The sequence below is a fragment of the Magnolia sinica genome, chromosome 2, assembly GCF_029962835.1.
Source record: "Magnolia sinica isolate HGM2019 chromosome 2, MsV1, whole genome shotgun sequence".
Lineage (NCBI taxonomy): Eukaryota > Viridiplantae > Streptophyta > Magnoliopsida > Magnoliales > Magnoliaceae > Magnolia > Magnolia sinica.
This window is the reverse complement of record NC_080574.1, coordinates 26,814,168-26,832,437: the sequence shown is the minus strand read 5'-3', so window position 1 is coordinate 26,832,437 and position 18,270 is coordinate 26,814,168. Positions and strand designations below refer to the sequence as shown.

The 18,270-nt window shown below is 39.7% G+C and overlaps 1 protein-coding gene across 2 annotated transcripts in view; it reads left to right on the top strand.

The window, feature by feature from the left end:
• Positions 1–18,270, top strand: part of LOC131236769 (DNA mismatch repair protein MLH1) — a 40,868-nt gene continuing 22,598 nt past the window's right edge. Inside the window, exons 1-12 of one of the 2 annotated variants that reach the window (XR_009166872.1) lie at positions 1–672; positions 1,592–1,764; positions 3,243–3,315; positions 3,451–3,585; positions 3,738–3,948; positions 6,217–6,365; positions 6,681–6,779; positions 9,560–9,629; positions 10,220–10,355; positions 11,280–11,374; positions 11,471–11,579; positions 12,296–12,461. Coding sequence is in view for 1 of the 2 variants with exons in the window: in XM_058234194.1 (XP_058090177.1) it covers positions 97–672; positions 1,592–1,764; positions 3,243–3,315; positions 3,451–3,585; positions 3,738–3,948; positions 6,217–6,365; positions 6,681–6,779; positions 9,560–9,629; positions 10,220–10,355; positions 11,280–11,374; positions 11,471–11,579; positions 12,296–12,461 (1,992 nt within the window). In the remaining variant the exon portion in view is untranslated. The remainder of the gene's footprint in view (positions 673–1,591; positions 1,765–3,242; positions 3,316–3,450; positions 3,586–3,737; positions 3,949–6,216; positions 6,366–6,680; positions 6,780–9,559; positions 9,630–10,219; positions 10,356–11,279; positions 11,375–11,470; positions 11,580–12,295; positions 12,462–18,270) is intronic. The other variant, XM_058234194.1, reaches the window with a different exon arrangement.

Below are 18,270 nucleotides of genomic sequence, written 5' to 3'. Positions count from 1 at the left end.
AAGCCGTTGGTTAGAAGTTGTTCATCAGACGGGTAGGATCATCTAATACATGTGTATATTTTAATTATTTACCATCTATAGTTGCGCTCCACTTAGATGGAAGGTCCTGATCCATACATCTATCCTGCCATGCGTACTACGGAGAGATGGCTCTATCATACTCTGATTTTTAACCAGGACAGATATGTGGTGAGGTCCATAGGAATAATGGCTCTAACTTCACACACATGTGCAGCATTGACACGTGTGGAGGCATTTCACCCCTTAAGCGAGTCCGACTCGGATTCGCGCCAGTACCGTTCGCAGTTCTCGTTATCAGTACTACCTCCATCCTACCCTCCTTTTCCCGCCCGTTTCTCCGCGGGAGTCGTTTCATCTTCTCCCATGGAAATCGACGAAGAAAAAGGAGACTCCCCAGATCTCCTCCCATCAGTCCCGAATCCCGGCGCAGAAGCTAGCTTCATCCCCAAGCTGGAGCCTCCGGCGATCCGTCGCCTCGATGCCTCCGTCGTGAACCGGATCGCCGCCGGAGAGGTCATACAGCGTCCCGTATCTGCCGTTAAAGAGCTCGTGGAGAACAGCCTCGATGCGGGGTCCACCTCGATCAACGTTGTCGTCAAGGACGGAGGGCTGAAGCTGATCCAGGTCTCCGACAACGGACACGGCATCAGAGTAAGCTCACTAACCATGCACAGGAAATAAGAAGAAAATGTCGAGGTTTTGATGATGTCTGGAATTAGGGTTTTGCTTAATGGCATTTGTGTCGCAGTTCGTTTTGCAATTTAAGGACGTGTTTGGATGTACAATTTAATTTGACTGCAGTTGGCCAGTTGCAAGAGAATGGAAGCAACACCTCTTTCTTGATACTTTTGTATTTTATTTTATTTTTAATTTTTAATTTTTTATAACTCCGCAATCCTAACTTATACTGAAGGTGATCGTAATATGGGATGGAGATGGGTTATTCGCTTCAAGAGGTTTACTACTCCCAGCCGTAATGTGTGTGGAACCTCCGAACTTTCCATATGGTGGGCCCATCTTGTAGACACCCAGGCCCGAGAATCAGGCCAGTCTACTTGCAAGGTGGCCTATGTGTGTGATAAAAATGGATGGCTAGATAATTTGGCCGATATCTTAATTCATCCATGTTTTCGTCGCTTTGTCCACCCGATGTGTGGTTCGATCTAATTCTCAGGCATGGGCACATGGCTCACCTCTTGTACGGCTTGGATCTTGCACGTCTGCCACCTTGGCACATTTGGCGGCATTTAGAGGAGAAAGGTATTGCAGGAATGCAGAATTAGCAAACCAGTCACTTCAAATAATGTGGGATTAACCAAACTTTTAAAATTTTGCTTCAATGCACCTGAATTACTGCAATGTATATTGATTATATATCAGCACGTGACCTGAGGTAAGTTTAGAATAGGCTTTGAATATTTAATGCCCTCAAGGTAATTTTAGCCAATCGACTTTATTTGTATAATATAATATGCTGTGGACCACCTCATACAAATATGAAATACCTGGTCTATTTTCCATACCACTGTCATTTTCATCTATAACGGTTGGCATGTTTTGTACATAACAGTTTGAAGACTTGCCAATACTTTGTGAAAGGCACACTACATCAAAGTTATCGACATTCGAAGACCTGCAGACGATACAATCGATGGGTTTTAGAGGAGAGGCCTTGGCGAGCATGACGTATGTTGGTCATGTCAGTGTGACGACAATTACCGAAGGCCAATTGCATGGTTACAGGTTCATTTTCTCAAGGAAAATTTAGTTCATGGTTTGTGTTTTGCGGTTGATATGCTTCTGTGTCTAGGCCTCCAAAATCTTATGCAAGCAACTTTATTCAAGGTTGAGGTGGAAATTTTGCCTGATGTAATAAGAGATAGATAATCCGTGAAGGGCTGAGATTTTGCAATACATAAAGATGATCGACACACAGAATGAAAGGGTCCTAATGCATTGACATGTTCGTTGGCCTGTTGTGCCAAAATCGTTCATCTGAGGTCCACACTCTGGTTATCCTGATTGTTGATCCGATATGCCGTACCATGGGTGGGGAATGCTGCCTCAAAAGCTTCCATCTATCAGCAACTGCGGAAGATGTTAACCTTTAGACTGTGAAGAGTGGTCAAGAAAGAAATACTTGCATTGCATGCAACCACAGCCCAATAGAAGGTGAAAGGTTATAGATGACTATAATCTTCCACACTGAAGGCTTTTTGGGGCACCCTCACCCTCCCATCGGATCAATGATCTCAATCACCCAACATGGGCCTCAATATTTGCAGTCTTTCGCCTATCCATCGGGAACATCATTAGCCTCTTTACATGGCTTAAATTTACCTCCAATATTGCCACCATGTTCCTATTTCCATTAATAGCACATGCTGGCCTCCTAGGTTCTGCCTCCAACTTTCTTTGTGCTAGAGATAACATTAGCAGAGTTGCCTGATTGAAGATAAAAATTTGAAACCCTCCAAGCCCAAAAAAGCCACTTTTATCCCGAAAAGTGCCACCAATACCAGCCACTGGGTTACCAAGAAAGCTACAACTGAAATTGAGTTTAACTGCTCACCTGGCAATGCCAATTATCTTTAAACTCAAACTAAAGTGTGGAATGTGTATCTTCAACACCTGTCTTTTGTACTACCAATCTGAAGAAACAGTGGACCACCTCTTTATCGACTGTCCTTTCTCTTCTGATTTGTGGTGGAGCATTCTTAGAATTTCCGGGGTAGTGTGGGTCATGCCTAAATCTTTGGATGATCTCCTTTGTGGGTGGCATGCAGAATCGGGAGGGCTATGGGGAAAAGAAAGTGAAGAATTTTTGTTTACGGCAGTCCTGTGGGCGATTTGGGCATAAAGGAATAACCGTTGTTTTAGAAATTCTAGTATTTCTGCGGCTGCAGTGTTCTCGCCTGTTCTTGTTCTATTCAGGGACTGGGCTCCTTAGGAGCTTCTTGGGTTTTCTTGGGGTGTGCTGTCTTGGGACAGTTTTCTGTGGGCTGGTCTTTTTGTAATCCGTTAGTTCTGTGTATTTTTATTTTTTATTTTTATTTTTCTAGTTGTTTTCCCTGTATTTTCATTATCAATAAAATCCTCATCTTTCAAAAAAACAAAACAAAAAAAAAACAAAAAAACAAAAAAACACTATCCTGAAATCTTAACTTCCAAAGCACTTCTCTGCATAATGCCCAATGGATGATGATGGCGTTATTATTCAGGGTTTCATATAGAGATGGAGTGATGGAGCATGAACCTAAGCCATGTGCGGCAGTCAAAGGAACCCAGATAATGGTACTGTTGTTTCTCTGGTTTTCTAAGCCCTTTCATGCTTTAAAGGCCTCTAATATATGTTAATCATGTGTAGCTTTAGATTATGTTTCTGACTTTTGGAGAAGTTCAAAGTTACTTAACAGTTTATGCTTTCAGATTGAGAATCTTTTCTATAATATGATTGCTCGGAGGAAGACGCTGCAGAATTCTAATGATGACTATTCAAAGATAGTTGACTTGATTTGTCGGTTTGCAATTCACCATGTAAACGTGAGCTTCTCTTGCAGAAAGGTTGGCTCATCAACACTGAAGGCTGCTCTTTACATTTTTTAAGTTACATGTTTTGGTTGAAGATAGTTCTCTTTTGCTCTGATATTCATTAAATTGTGTTTTTTCTTTCGTACTGCTAACTATTGAAGTGTGGTTTTTCCTTCTTGATTTAGCATGGTGCAAATAGAGCAGATGTTCACACTGTCAGTACATGTTCAAGGCTAGATGCAATCAGATCTGTTTATGGTGCTTCTGTTGCTCGTGATCTAATGGAAATAGAAGCTGCAGATAATGATCCTTCTCGCTCAGTCTTTAATATGGATGGTTTTATATCTAATGCCAACTATGTTGCGAAGAAAACGACAATGGTTCTTTTTATCAATGGTATGTGCTATTTTGATGCTATTCTATTTCAATATAAATATAGCAATTGTTTCCTCTAAAAGGAATTTTCTTGATGTTAATGTTCACCTGCAAATGGTGCTTGTGATATTTATTGTGAAATGCTGCATTTTGGTACTTCAGCGGACTTATTTTACCTTAAAAATGTAACCTTAGTGACTATGCCCCTCTTTGGTGGGAAAGAATTTCACGATCAGTGCCTTTTGAGTTTAAAATTGCTTGCTCTTATATGAGGAATTCTGATTGAAGATCCATCTGATGTCTGGAATGCCTAATGTGTCTTGCCATTCTGGTTAGCAAATGGCATATTTTCACATTTTTTAAAAAGCCAAAATCTTCCACCTAGCACGTGCCATGCTTATCAAGACCAATTGGTCCTCAACTCATTCTCTCCAAATTGACCGTAGAGCTTAAATCCTTGGAAGATCATTCACCATGTCAAACAATCCCTCTTTCACTTTTCTGTAAAAGAGAAGTATGTTACCCATATGTGACTCGGTTGAAAAGGGAAACCTGATATCCTGAACATAACATGGAAGTTGTTTCTCTCAGTCACTGTATTTGGGATCAAAGTCATCATAGATACAGTTCTTCAATATATCCGAGCTTCAACTTCCCGAAGGTAAACATCTTGACACTGTCTAAAGAAATTATTGCGGGCAAGTTCATTAGTGGGGATTTGAAGGTTAGGGTTCTCCAACTGACCCGAGAGCCTCTTTTTCTTGTTGGAAGATAACTGTGAATATGTTAGTCAACAGCAGAGAGATACAAAGAGAGGATCCGCCTAGGAGCTGACATTATGAGTGATCCTCTTGTCACTCCAAAGGCCACCTCGAGCAGTGCCAAGATGAACAAAACAAAGAGAAGACCTCATACAAGTGACAAAAGAACTTAGTTTTTCTCTCTTGGGTTAGATTTCTGAAAACTTCCTTAAATATTATAATGTAGAAATACATTTGTTGCAAATGCATTACATTTACAGTACTCAAATTTAGAGAGAAGACGGCTTATAGCAGCTGACGACAACATGTTATACAAATGTACAAGTCAAAAGGGTAATGACCGAATGGACCCAATTGAACCATTTCTCAAAAGATTTTCGCTCTCTTCCTTGCCTTGGACTGTTTTGGAGGAATCGGTACACTGATCGTCATTTGACAATTGGCTTGGACATTGCCAAAAGTTGGTTCTGCTGGACTTGAACATCGACCCTGTACTTGAAAGCCCAGGATCCGAAAGTGGGGGCTGAATGATGGTTTGGCCTTCGAGCATGCTCACAACTGTAGACATGATTGGCCTAAGCGTCGGGGATGCATTGGTGCACAGTAGAGCCACATCCAGCATTGCTGTAGCAATGTCTGTGTCCAAGGATCTTGTTGCACGGCAATAATATGGTGTCAGATCTATCATTTTGAATAAAATGAAATTTATTTTCTTAGAAGAATCAAGATCTAATTGGGTGGGGTGGTGTAGATAAACATGGTTCGGAGTTCTTGTGAATTCATCAAATCTACATTACAATAACTCCCATTTGACGCCTAATATTTTTCCTTTCCACTCCTGAAAAGAGAGGATTTACCTCACTGGAGGCTTCAAAACTCAACTTGAACAGATCTTGATGGATCGGGATATGTCAAAAGATGTGGGTCCTGAAACACATGCCTTATTAATAAGTGAGCTCACTCGCTATGGTGGAAACTGTAAAAATCATCCCTTTATCAATAATTGATCTCGTTATGGTGGAAACAGTAAAAATTCATAAAAATGTCTATGGCTATGCATTTTTTGTACTAATTCTGTGTGCATGTCTCAGTCTCACAATAGTAACTATATATCAGTTAAAACATATGGATTAGAGATTTTATGTCAGCAAGAGCAACTACGTTCCCATTCTCATTCAGTTTCAGAATCTTAGACTGAGCTGTGTGAAGAATTGAATATCCTCTCAGTAGAATATTAATTACTGGACTCATTCAGATCTAAGCCCATGAAATCCTTGACAACTGCAAAATCTGAGAAAATGCTTCTTCTATTAACCTAGATAGGGTCATCTACATGTTGGAATTGAAGAAATTTATTTTTAATTTTAATTGGTAATCAGAGATTTTATTAAAAATACACAAACCAGCGAACAAAATACAATAGCAAAACTGCAACTATGGTTGGAGAAATTTACAATTTGGTAGTAGTACATCATATTATGGCACATTTACTTTGCCCTCATGATACTGTGTTTACTCGTTATTTCAGGGAGGTTGGTTGAGTGCACTGTTCTGAAGAGAGCTATCGAAGTTGTTTATGCCGCAACTTTACCAAAAGCATCAAAGCCCTTCATTTATATGTCCATTGTACTCCCACCAGAGCATGTTGATGTGAATGTCCACCCAACAAAGAGGGAGGTATGGTGTTCTGACTGGAAGATCTCCAAAAAATCGTCAATGGAATTGTGCATTGAGAGAAGACACTGTTAATGTCACTGGTGAAAGAAAATGAGAGAACTAGGGGGACACACAATTGTTCAACTATTATTTTCTCATGGACCCTCCCTCCCGTTGCATCATCTTTGATTTTTATTCAGATAATGCCCACTACCTGGATAAAAACTGAAAGCTCGCAATGTTTTGCACCTGCTGGAGCAGTTGGTGTGTGAAATCTTTTAATCCATTTACCGCCTTGAATTCTCCAGAGTTAATTCTTCATACATCGGTTTGTAGGTAAGCCTTTTGAATCAGGAGAGTATCATTGACAACATACAGAGTGAAGTTGAATCCAAGATAACGAACTGTAATACAACAAGGACATTCCACACTCAGGTATTTTTTATACTAAAATAGTGGATTTGTTAGTGTAACTTGCATTGCATTAAATTTAGTCAGTCTGTCAAATTCTAATTCCATGTCTTGGCTAGTAACCTAGTCCCTCCTATATCACGCCGTTTAGTGTGTTTTGTTTTTTTTTTTTTTGCCAATTTTTAAGTTACTTCTTTTGTACTTTGCTTTGTATTTTGATGCATTCTTTCTGTATCTTGTACATAGAACATTTCTTTTAGTTTTTCTTGATGCAGGACAAATAACCACTTACTCTAAAAGCTCGAACTGTTAGAGCATGGTGAATCAATCCCTTTATCTCATAGCCCAGGCTCCACATCTCATGGGTTAGGACCTCGGCCGAACCCCCCTCGTGGGCCCCAAATCATATGGGTACTGTCTCACACAAGCACTCGCTTCACATAGTTGGGGCCCACCTCACATGGGCTGCCCACCCCTAGTGTGCCCTTGCATCTCACTGGCAATCCCACTCGAGCCCGATGTGAAAATGCCCCTGCATTAATCACCCCCGGTAAGGAGTCTCGAACATGGGACCAACCTAGCTCTGATACCAATTTGATGTAAGACAATTAACCACTTGCTCTAAAAGCTTGAACTAATAGAGCATGACGAATCAATCCCTTTATCTCATAGCCTAGGCCCCACATCTCATGGGTTAGGACTTCGGCCAAACCCCCCTCATGGACCCCAAATCACCTGGGTAGCTTCACACGGGTGGGGCCCGGCTCACACAAGCCACTTGCTTCACACAGGCCGCCCACCCCGAGTGTGCCCTGCATCCCACAGGCAACCCCACTTGAGCCCAGTGTGAAAATGCCCCTGCATTACTTCCTTTGCTTTCAGATTTTATTAATACATCCTAAAGTTGGAGACTGATTTTAGTAGGGCTAATTGTTCCCAGAATCGTTTGGCAACAGCCCTGAAAAGTCTTGTCCTCAAATATATATATATATATATATATATATATATATATATAGCATTTTCTTTTTAAATATAAGATATTTTGCACTGGTGAATGGTTATACCGTATTATCAGTGTTGATACTTCTTTCAAGAGCTTTGGATCAATTTTCTGATTGAGTGCATGCATGGTTTAAAGCACGTTACACTTTGCAGACCTTTGGGACTTTGCCATTTTATTGTCTCGTACACATTCAGAGAGATCAAAGGAGCATGTACCCTACTTCAAGTTTGATTTGGTGGCTTTCATAATGGGACACCTGATCATGCCAACTTCATTGGGATCAGGTGCAGTAATAGGTGTACTAGAGCATGAGCAAGGAGTAACTGTTATTACTGCAATCAAGCTGTTCTACTAATTCCCTGGTGTGCCCAAAACTTTATAGATTGGTCAACTTGGCAGTGAAGCTACCCAACTCATTCATTTCGATGCACTTTTCAAAGTCTATGTGATGCTCTGCTACTTGTCTGTTCTGTGCTGATCTAGCTCCAATGCCGAAGCCAGAACCTGGACAAATTGTTTTGTGATTGTTGATGCATCATGTTTAACTTGTTTGACTGAAAACACCAAAACATGCAAGTTATATAATATAAGATTACACAAACAGGTGGAGCGGAGAGAAAAAAATGAAAAATACACTATTTATGGACATATCACATGTTCAGTACATAAGATTTTCTGCAATTCAAACTATTGCACAATAGTCTAATGAATTTTATGGTAGGAGTAGTTTATTCTTTAAATTTAAAAGTCAATTTCTTCTCTTCTATTTCTGTCTGCTTTGCCATCCCTACCATGGCTTCTTTTAAGGCGATGACATTTTGGTGTTGCTCTCATTTCTGCAGCCTCCCCACTCTCCACCTCCACTGTTGCTGTTGGCAGTTCCTGAACTGGATCACTTTTCTCTAACAAAATTTCCAATTCTCCATTGTCATTTCCAAAAAATGCAGCTGCATAGCAGAATGAGAGTGGAGAGGAATCATTCTTTCCCATCTCCACCTTCTGTACTGCTGCTGTTTTTTCCTGGTGTTGATGTGCTATTTTCTTTGGACTTTTGTAGGACTCTTAATGTTTTGGTCTTTCTCTAACACCTTACCCGCTTCCATCATTTTCCCAAAAGCATAAGTGAAGCTGAAAAGACGACATAGCCGTAGAGAGTATTTTTGTCTCACCACACAATATTGCCAGAAAAACATTCATTTTCTGCATCAGTTGTTTCTCAGTTACACTGTTATTCTCATCTCCTTGTGGAGACAACCCATGAAAGGAAGTGTCATTGTTGTCAGCAGGGTCCATGAGTTATTCCATGGGTTTGTGACGACTTTGTGGTACTGGATATGAAATTTCTCATTGGATTCTTGAAAATAGTTTGAAACCATTTCTTTGGAATCCACTTCACTAGATCATATTTAATTCCATACTTCTCTCTACTGTTTCTATTAGGTGACCACGAATGGTGCTTATGCCTAAACGTGGCATTTGAATTTGGACTGTAAGTCTTCATTATTTCTAATATAGCGCACAGATGGTGGATATGGTCCTGGGGTTTATGAGGAAATTCTCTTAAAACCACACGAAAACACTACCTGTTTCTAAACTTCAGAAGATCTATATGGAAGTATGCTTCATCACACTCTTTAGAAATGCACAGTGCTTCTTTGGCTTGTGAAAGAATCAAGTTGCTGTCAATAATCTTGTCACTCTTTTGTTCAGTGCAAGTCATTTAATTGGATGGTTCTTGCCGTCTACTAGATCTTCTTGTGCACCTTATTTAGACTGGTGTTTTGTCTCATTTGCAAGGCAGAATGTATATCCCTCTACTCCTGGTCTTCTTAGTGGAAGCAAGGACACCCAACTCAATCCCTCACCACCTGGTATGTAAAGTATTTTTCATTTTTCTATATTGGAAGTTGGAACTTTAGTAGGGCTGTCAAAAGGTTGGTTTGGATAAGATATAAGATACCAGTGTACCTGTATCTGAACCTGGATACAGGAATCAGACAAATACGGTTCAGTTTGGATAATGGTACATACATGAGATAGATGCGAAATCCAAATCCAAATGGACTTGTATATCTGATGGATACTTGGCCTGAGCCCTAAATCCCATTCAATCTTTGATTTCGGTGAGGAATCAGGTCCAAATTGGGTCCCCTTCCATATTTACAAATTTTACTGATCACCTTTTAATACCAAGGTTATTATATAGTGTGACCTTATCTATGCATGCTTAAAGCCATAAGCTATGTATTAGCGAGTGGTAGAGAGCTTCCTGACCCAACCTGACGTTTAATAGGATCTGAGACACTGGTCTGTATACTCAGAATATACATGGATCTGGCTTCCTGATGACAGCCTTAAAGCTTTATACCACTGTGGAAGATAATAGTTCTAATCTAATTCTATCTTTTCATTATTTTTGCAAATCCTTTTTTCATATGTGGTTCTCATCTGCATTCTGTAGGAACAAAATCTCAGAAAGTCCCAGTTAATAAAATGGTTAGAACGGATTCACAGGATCCTTTTGGAAGACTGCATGCATACTTGCCAGAAAAGCCTTCAGGACCACTTGGAAAGAGTGCTGACTTGGCTGCTGTGCGGTAGGTCCTGGTCTTTTTTCTTTCTTTTTTTTTTTCCTTCATTTTTAATGGACTTCTAAATAGCTTTTTAGTTTTTTATCTGAAAAAATTCCTTGACCGAGAAGTTGGCAATTTTATTTTTAAAAAAAAACTTTTTGGAAAGTTCATATCTATTTTGTATTTTCATATAGAATATTAGATCATACTAATAGCTGCTAGGATGAACTAAAATAATCAAGATTTGCAGATTTGGCACTTGCGCATATAAATTATTCATTGTATGTATACTAGTGGGACCCCTGGTGATGCCAAGGAGATAAAAAGGGGAGGGAGGGAGGGCTAATTTAAGCATGATAGTTTGACAAATGGTGCCCACTAATTTAATCGTGATAGTTTGACAAATGGAACCCACCCAGAGCCCACTCAATATGTGGATCTACCTGATTTTCATGCCACTTGATGAATGAGAGAGAAGGGAGGGAGGGAGGATTTTCATGGCAGGTGATGGTCCTGGACATGCTCACCTTTCCATGGATCTAGAACACTACACGTCAATTGGTGGGTAAGGAGGGAGGGGGGAAGGCACAATTTATAAATGTGATGAGCATGGTGCATCTTTATAAATGTGATGCAGCATAAATTGACTCGGGAGTGCTGAGTAGGAGTTACTGGTTTCTCTTTTGAGCTAAGGACTTGGCTACAATGATGATCTATGCATGTCTTAGTGCAACTTTGGGAGCACTATGATTCTCAGGCAAAAGTGTGCTACTCAGATTGGTATTCTTATATGAATATTAATGAAGGTCAAGGTGCAGTGAATAGTGCTATATAAACATTATCCTGGGATTTCTCCACTCTTGATATGATACATTCCACACACTTTGAGGGTGTTTTTATTACTGTCTAGTTTAATTGCTGTATGGCTTCTTTGTACTTCATTTGCAGGTCTGCTGTGAGACAACGAAGGAACCCAAAAGAGACTGCAGATCTAACTAGTGTTCAGGACCTCCTTAATGATATTGATCGTAATACTCATTCTGGTGAGTTCGGGAGCATATGTTACAAAAAGAAGTGAGTAATCATATCAGTTCTGATTTGGTACTACCATGCTGATTTACCGGCATGTATCGTTGTAGGTATGCTGGAAATTGTGAAACACTGTACATATATTGGAATGGCAGACGATGTTTTTGCCTTGCTTCAACACAATACCCATTTATACCTGGTCAATATAGTCAACTTGAGGTAAAAGCTAAGTGCTCGTTTTGTCTTTATGTTTGGCACCTATTCTGTGGTGGTTTATAACATCAATTTGGAAACTGGGTAGTAAAACATGCAGCTGGTTCTCTTGAAGGTTATTTTATGGATGTAATATGACACATGATGGTAACTGATAATAACCTTGCAGCTATTTTTGCCTATATTGAAGGCACAAATACTTCCTGTTGGAATTCACCTCTGTTTTTGAAGTTAAGATACTTGTGGATCACTTCTTTGTACAATGATAATAGACTTTGGCAGCAATGCTAGTGGCAATCTTTACTTGTATAAGGATGAAAGACTTCTGCAGCAATGGTAGGGGTGATCTTTACTTGAAGGAACTTCCAACTTTTAATTAGACGGTAAAATAGATTTTATGTCAGTTGCAAAATTATCGTGTTTACACATTTATGGTCTCTCTACGTCAATGGTGAGAATAGTTCTGCCAAGTGATATCCCAAGACAAGGTCATGATAATTTAATAACAGGACAGATGCCAGTCTGACCACAATGATCATAAAGCTCATCTGATTCTAATATGACCAATGCATTCAACTTCCACAAAATGTTCCACATCTCCACCATTCTTTTTTCCCCTTGCTTCTATCTGCAATGTATTGTTTACTAATTCTAGTGGGGCTGGCTGTTTAACTAAATCATTGGAACACTTAAAGTGCTTTCTGTTGTGTACGTCTTTGCAGCAAAGAACTAATGTATCAGCAAGTGCTACGTCGATTTGCCCATTTCAATGCTATACAACTTAGTGATCCAGCCCCCTTACTGGAGTTGATCATGATGGGACTGAAAGCAGAAGATTTGGAATCAGAGTGTCATGAGAATGATGATCTGAATGAAAAGATTGCAGAAGTAACTTACTTCTCCTTTATAGTTACTAGATTTGCACTGACATAGATTCCATCTGCCTTTCCCACCTTCTTTCCCGCTGTTATTTGTTTTATTTATTTATTTTGTGTCAAGATGGCAGTTGTCTGTTGCCGGTAAAAGAAGCGCAGTGTTCAAAATGAATTGGTGGCTGAATTTGCTATAATTTTGTTCAGCTACATTGTATAGGGTGTATCTGTTATTCTCTTGGACATTCTTTTAGTATGTTTATTGATGTACTGCAGTGTATTTCACTCAAGGACTGACAACCAGTCTTTGTGCCATATCAGTCACCACTGAAACTGGTACACATTGTCCATATTGGCCAACATGGGCTGATATGTGCATGATTTTCAATTCGGACAAGTAGGGGCCATGGTTAGGTGATCTAGAACATCATTCTGTCGTAGTCCACCATGGATCGACTATTCCCCCAAAAATTTCATCCATTTGGGCTACTGTAACCTTTTAAATTTGTGGTCATAGATAGATGGTAAAGAAGAGAAATATGGTCATAGATAGATGATAAAGAAGAGAAATACAAACCATCTAATTAAATTGAATTGAGATATGCTAATTGCATATGTATTTTTTGGAAACAGTCCTATTCACAATGGGAAAAATCAGATCAACTATATGGATCACTCTATCAATGCCTTAAAATGAGTTGTACCATTTGATAAAAAAAAATGGGGGCTAAATTTTCAAGTTTTTTGAATTTCAGAAGGATTTATGCACTGGACTCCTGTTTTAATTTTCCACAGTTTAAATTTGGTGGTGAATCTTCAACCGCAAACAGTTTTTTAAAAAGATGATGCAATTTATCAAATGCAAAAGCCAAAAGAACAACAGGAAACTGAAACAAAAGAAAACAAAAGCTAGACCTATATAGATAGAAGAAAAGAAAAAGGAAGAAAAACCTAAAGCTAAAGAAGATACGAGGGGCACAACCCCACCAACCCGCCCAAGAAGGAATTAGGTGAATCCGATTCTGGATGGATTTCACGATGTATTTCTAGAGGACTTACCAGATGAGCTTCCACCCATGAGGGACATTCAACATGCCATTGATCTTGTCCCTGGGTTGACTCTACAAAACCTTCCTCATTATCGAATAAACCCTACGGAGCATGCAGAGTTGAAGATGCAAGTAGATGAGTGCCTCATGAAGGGTTTCATTCAAGAGAGTTTGAGTTCGTATGTCGTGCCATCACTTCTCATGCCTAAGAAAGATGGCACATGGCGCATGTGTGTGGACAATAGAGCCATTAATAAAATCACGGTCAAGTACCGTTTCCCATACTGCGTTTTGATGATATGTTAGACATGATGGCGGGTGCCACAATCTTTTCGAAGATTGACCTCAAGAGCGGGTATCACCAAATACGTATATGCCCAGGAGACGAGTGGAAGACAACCTTCAAGACAAATGATGGACTATATGAGTAGCTAGTTATGCCCCTTGGCTTGACTAGCGCCCTAAGCACATTTATGAGAGTAATGACCCAGGTGTTAAGCAAGGTGTTCCGTATTCGTTACGATACACCCGTAAAGGCCTATACGTATAGGTAATGGCCATGACTGTTACGCGATATGGGGGTGAAAATGAGCAATTAGTTTTTTGAGACCGTATCAGCCGTTACGGTGGTCGTAAAGGCTGTTATAGGGCATAACAACCGTTACTCCCGTAATGGTCGAAAAACGATCACTTTTTTTTCCTATTTAAATTCATTTTTCTCCTCTTTTCTTTTCTTTTCTTCTTCTTCTTCTTCTTCTTCTTCTTCTTTTTTTATTTTTTTTATTTTTTTTATTTTTTCCACTTTTCTCATTCCAAAAACTCTCCCATATCATTTTACAAATTGACCACTCTTACTATAGCTTTTAAGATTAAAATTGTGGATTGAAGTGATTTGAGCGAATAGAATCTCCGATGGCCTTTTTAAAAAATTTTTGAAAAAGCAATATTTATGCCTTTTTTCTGATTTCTAGTTCTAATGCTTGATTGTGATGTGTAAATATTAGAAACATAATCATATTAAACAATTCACTAGATAGCCCGATACAACACTCTCACCAAAGAGTGGACTGTTACACTACTATAAACATGTTCAAAATAAAAAAATGACTATATATTTGAAATATTTACATTATTCTTGATTTTCTAAATATTTTTTTCAGAATTTTTCAGGCAAAAGAAAATTTTCAACCATTACGGGGCTCGTAATGGTCGTTACGCCCCCGTATCGGCCGTTATGGCCAACACCCATATCGGTTATGGTGGTGACCATTACGGCCACCGTTACCAATATGGAATACCTTGGTGTTGAGACCCTTTATGGGTAAGTTCCTCGTGGTGTATTTGATGACATTCTTATCTATAGCACATCAAAGGAACAACATCTCTACCATCTACGGCAAGTTTGCAGTGTCCTCAGAACTGAAAAGTTGTATGCCAACCTTAAGAAGTGCACATTCATGTCAAAGAGTGTTATCTTCGTAGGGTTCATCGTATCATCTGAGGGCATGAGAGCGGACCTCGAGAAAGTCAGGGCCATAGTTGAATGGCTTGAACCGTGTAATATTCATAAGACGTGAAACTTTCATGGCTTAACTTTTTATAGGCGGTTCATTAGAGGATTTAGCTCCATCATGACTCCCATCACGGATTGCATCAAGAAGGGGAGTTTGTATGGATTACAACTGCCTTTAAAGTATTTAAAGAGATTAAGGGCAAGATGAGTGACGCCCTTGTCATGCGCCTTCTAGACTTTTCCAAAGTATTTGAGGTTGCGTGTGATGCGGCTGGGGTAGGTATAGGCAGTGTTCGAAATATCGATACTATCGGCCGATATTATCGTTATCGCACCCCTGCGAGACGATACACTCGCGATAACCCCCGGAAGATACCAAAAAACCCAAAATCTAGATATCGGCCGATATATCGTCGATATCGCACGATATTTTGACGATATCGGACATCATCATCCGAAAAAATTGGGAAAAAAATTAGAGGGTGGATTTCGGTACCTGTAGAAGAGATCGCCATGATCGGAAGCTTCCATTTGGCGGGCCATTCGAATTGAAGCATCATTCCTAGGTTTCCACAAATAAAATCTCCGATTTTGGAGAGAAATCCCGAGACATCTTCGCCGATTTGGGAGAAATTTTAGGGTTCCGGCTTCCGGAACCCTCTTTGCTTCAAAAGTAAAGGTCGTTCGTGCCTTTCTTTTTCTTACGCGGATTAGCTACTGACAGGTTGAGTCGCGAGATAGCTACTGAAGTAACGTCACCAAGTTACGTGGGTCCCACTATGATGAATGTGTTATATCCACACGGTCCATTCATTTGGAGATATCATTTTAGGACATGAGTCAAATAACGAGGCGGAAAAAAATCTGTAATGGACCCCACTACAGAAAACAGTGGAGAAAGTGACATCCACCGTTGAAACCTTCCTAAGGTCCACCGTGATGTTTATTTGAGATCCAACCCGTTAATAAGTTAAAAAATATATTATAAAAGGGAAAAAATATATATCAGCTTAATCGAAAACTTTTGTGGCCCTCAGAAGTTTTTAATGGTGGGCGTCACTATCTCTACCGCTTTCTGTGGTGGGGTCCATTGGAGCTTTGAATCTTAGTCATTCTTAGGTTCATGGCATAAAATGTTCTCTCCAAATGGATGGACGGTGTGGATACAAAACATACATCATGGTGGGGCCCATGGAACTTGGTAACGTAAATTCAGTAGCTACTCAACCCGTCAGTAGCCAATCCGCAACCCCACCTTTTTTTTTTAATCAAAGTCTAGTACCGCGCACACCACCTAGCTGTGTGTTGACGTCACCAAGTTCTGTGGGTCCCATCATAAGCTATGTGTTATATCCAGACCGTTCGTCCATTTGGCGAGCTCTTCTTAAGGCTTGAGCCGAAAAATAAGACAGATCCAAAGATCAATTGGACCACAATGCAAACAGCAGTGGTAGATTGAACGTCTACGATTGAAACCCTTTTGGTGGTCACGGAAGTTTTGGATAATATGATATTTATTTTTCCTCTTCATCCAGGTCCGTGTGACCTAATTAACAGATTGGATGGAAAATAAACATTATGGTGGGCCCTTCGAATATATTAATGGTGAGAATCAGTCCCCCACTACTATTTGCGGTGTGGTCCACTTGAGCTTTGGATATGACTCATTTTTGGGTTCATGATCTAAAATGATCTCTCCAAATGCATGAACGGTGTAGATATAATAAATACATTATTGTGGGGCCATGTAACTTTGAAATATTTGTACAACTTGCGCCAAGGAGTGTCGGCAGAGTACTAGGATTTCCTGCCAAAGCCTTCCTGCGCTTGAAACCCTAGTGGGGCCTGTCATTGATGTTTGTGAGGAATCCACTCCATCCATCCGTTTTGTGAGATCATTTTAGGACATTAAATAAAAAATGACTAGGATCTAATACTCAAGTGTGCCAAAAATGTGAGGATTGAACATCCACACTTGAAATATTCATGGGGGCACATAAGTTTTGAATCAGACTAATATTTGTATTTTCAATTCATCCATGTAGGAATAATGTTATGAACGGTATGGATGGCATGTTAACATCACTGTCGATCCAGGGAGGTTTCAACGGTAAGGAATTTTCCTACCCACCTTTTCCTTTAGTGTGGCCCACTGTAGTCTTGGATCCTGTTCATTTTTGCTCTCAAGTGCTAAAATGATCTCAAAAAATGAATGGACGAGGTGGATTTCTTATAAACATCACAGTGGGCCCCACCTAAGTTTTGAGCAAAGGAACATGGCAGGAAATTTGCATACGATCAACGCCCCACCCTAGTATGGTGGGAAGTGAATCCCCTAATGAGCAGTATACTTTGTAAACTTTATGGGCACAGTATAATTCATGTATTTTATCCACTCCGTCCATCCATTTTACCAGATAAATTTATGGTTTGAATGAAGAGAAAAAACTACTATTAGCTTGATCCAAAACTTTTGTGGCCCATTAATGGTCAATCACCATTGTTTCCTATGGTATGGTCTACCTAATTATTGGATCTGTTTTATTTTTTGGATAATGTCTTGAAATGATATGGAAAAATGGATGGACGGGGTTGATACTGAATATAGTTGTCTTAGTTCAATCGGACAACGCATAGCTTAGGACCCTATACAAAGGAAATCTGTTATGTACACTTCTTTTTTGAAACTTTATGAATTAAAAGTGTGTATTAAGGGCCTTTTTAACAATCCCCAAAGTTTCATTAAAAAATTCAACCATTTTCCTAATGTTTCCCCATGTTTCCCAAAAAGTGCGATAAACTATGCGATACAAACGATATATCCCGTGCGATAACCGATATGTATTTGTATCCCAAGGGTGCGATACATTGTGCGATACCGATATTTCGAACACTGGGTATAGGTGGAGTGCTCAATCAGGAAAGCATCCCGTTGCTTATTTTAGTGAGAAGTTGAATGAGGCAAAGCAATGGTATTCCACCTATGATAAAGAGTTCTGTGCGGTTGTCCAATCCTTGCGCCATTGGTGGCATTGTTTATTACTGTAAGAATTTGTCTTGTTCTCCAACCACAAGGCCTTACGTTACATTAGTTCCTAGAAGAAACTAAACTCTAGGCATGCTAAATGGGTCCAATTTCTTCATGAATATTCTTTCGTTCTTAAACATAAGGCTAGGGTCGAGAACAAACCTATTGATGCCCTTAGTCGTCGTGTAGCGCTACTCCAAAGTATGAGAGTGGAAGTGACTGGGTTCGATCGACT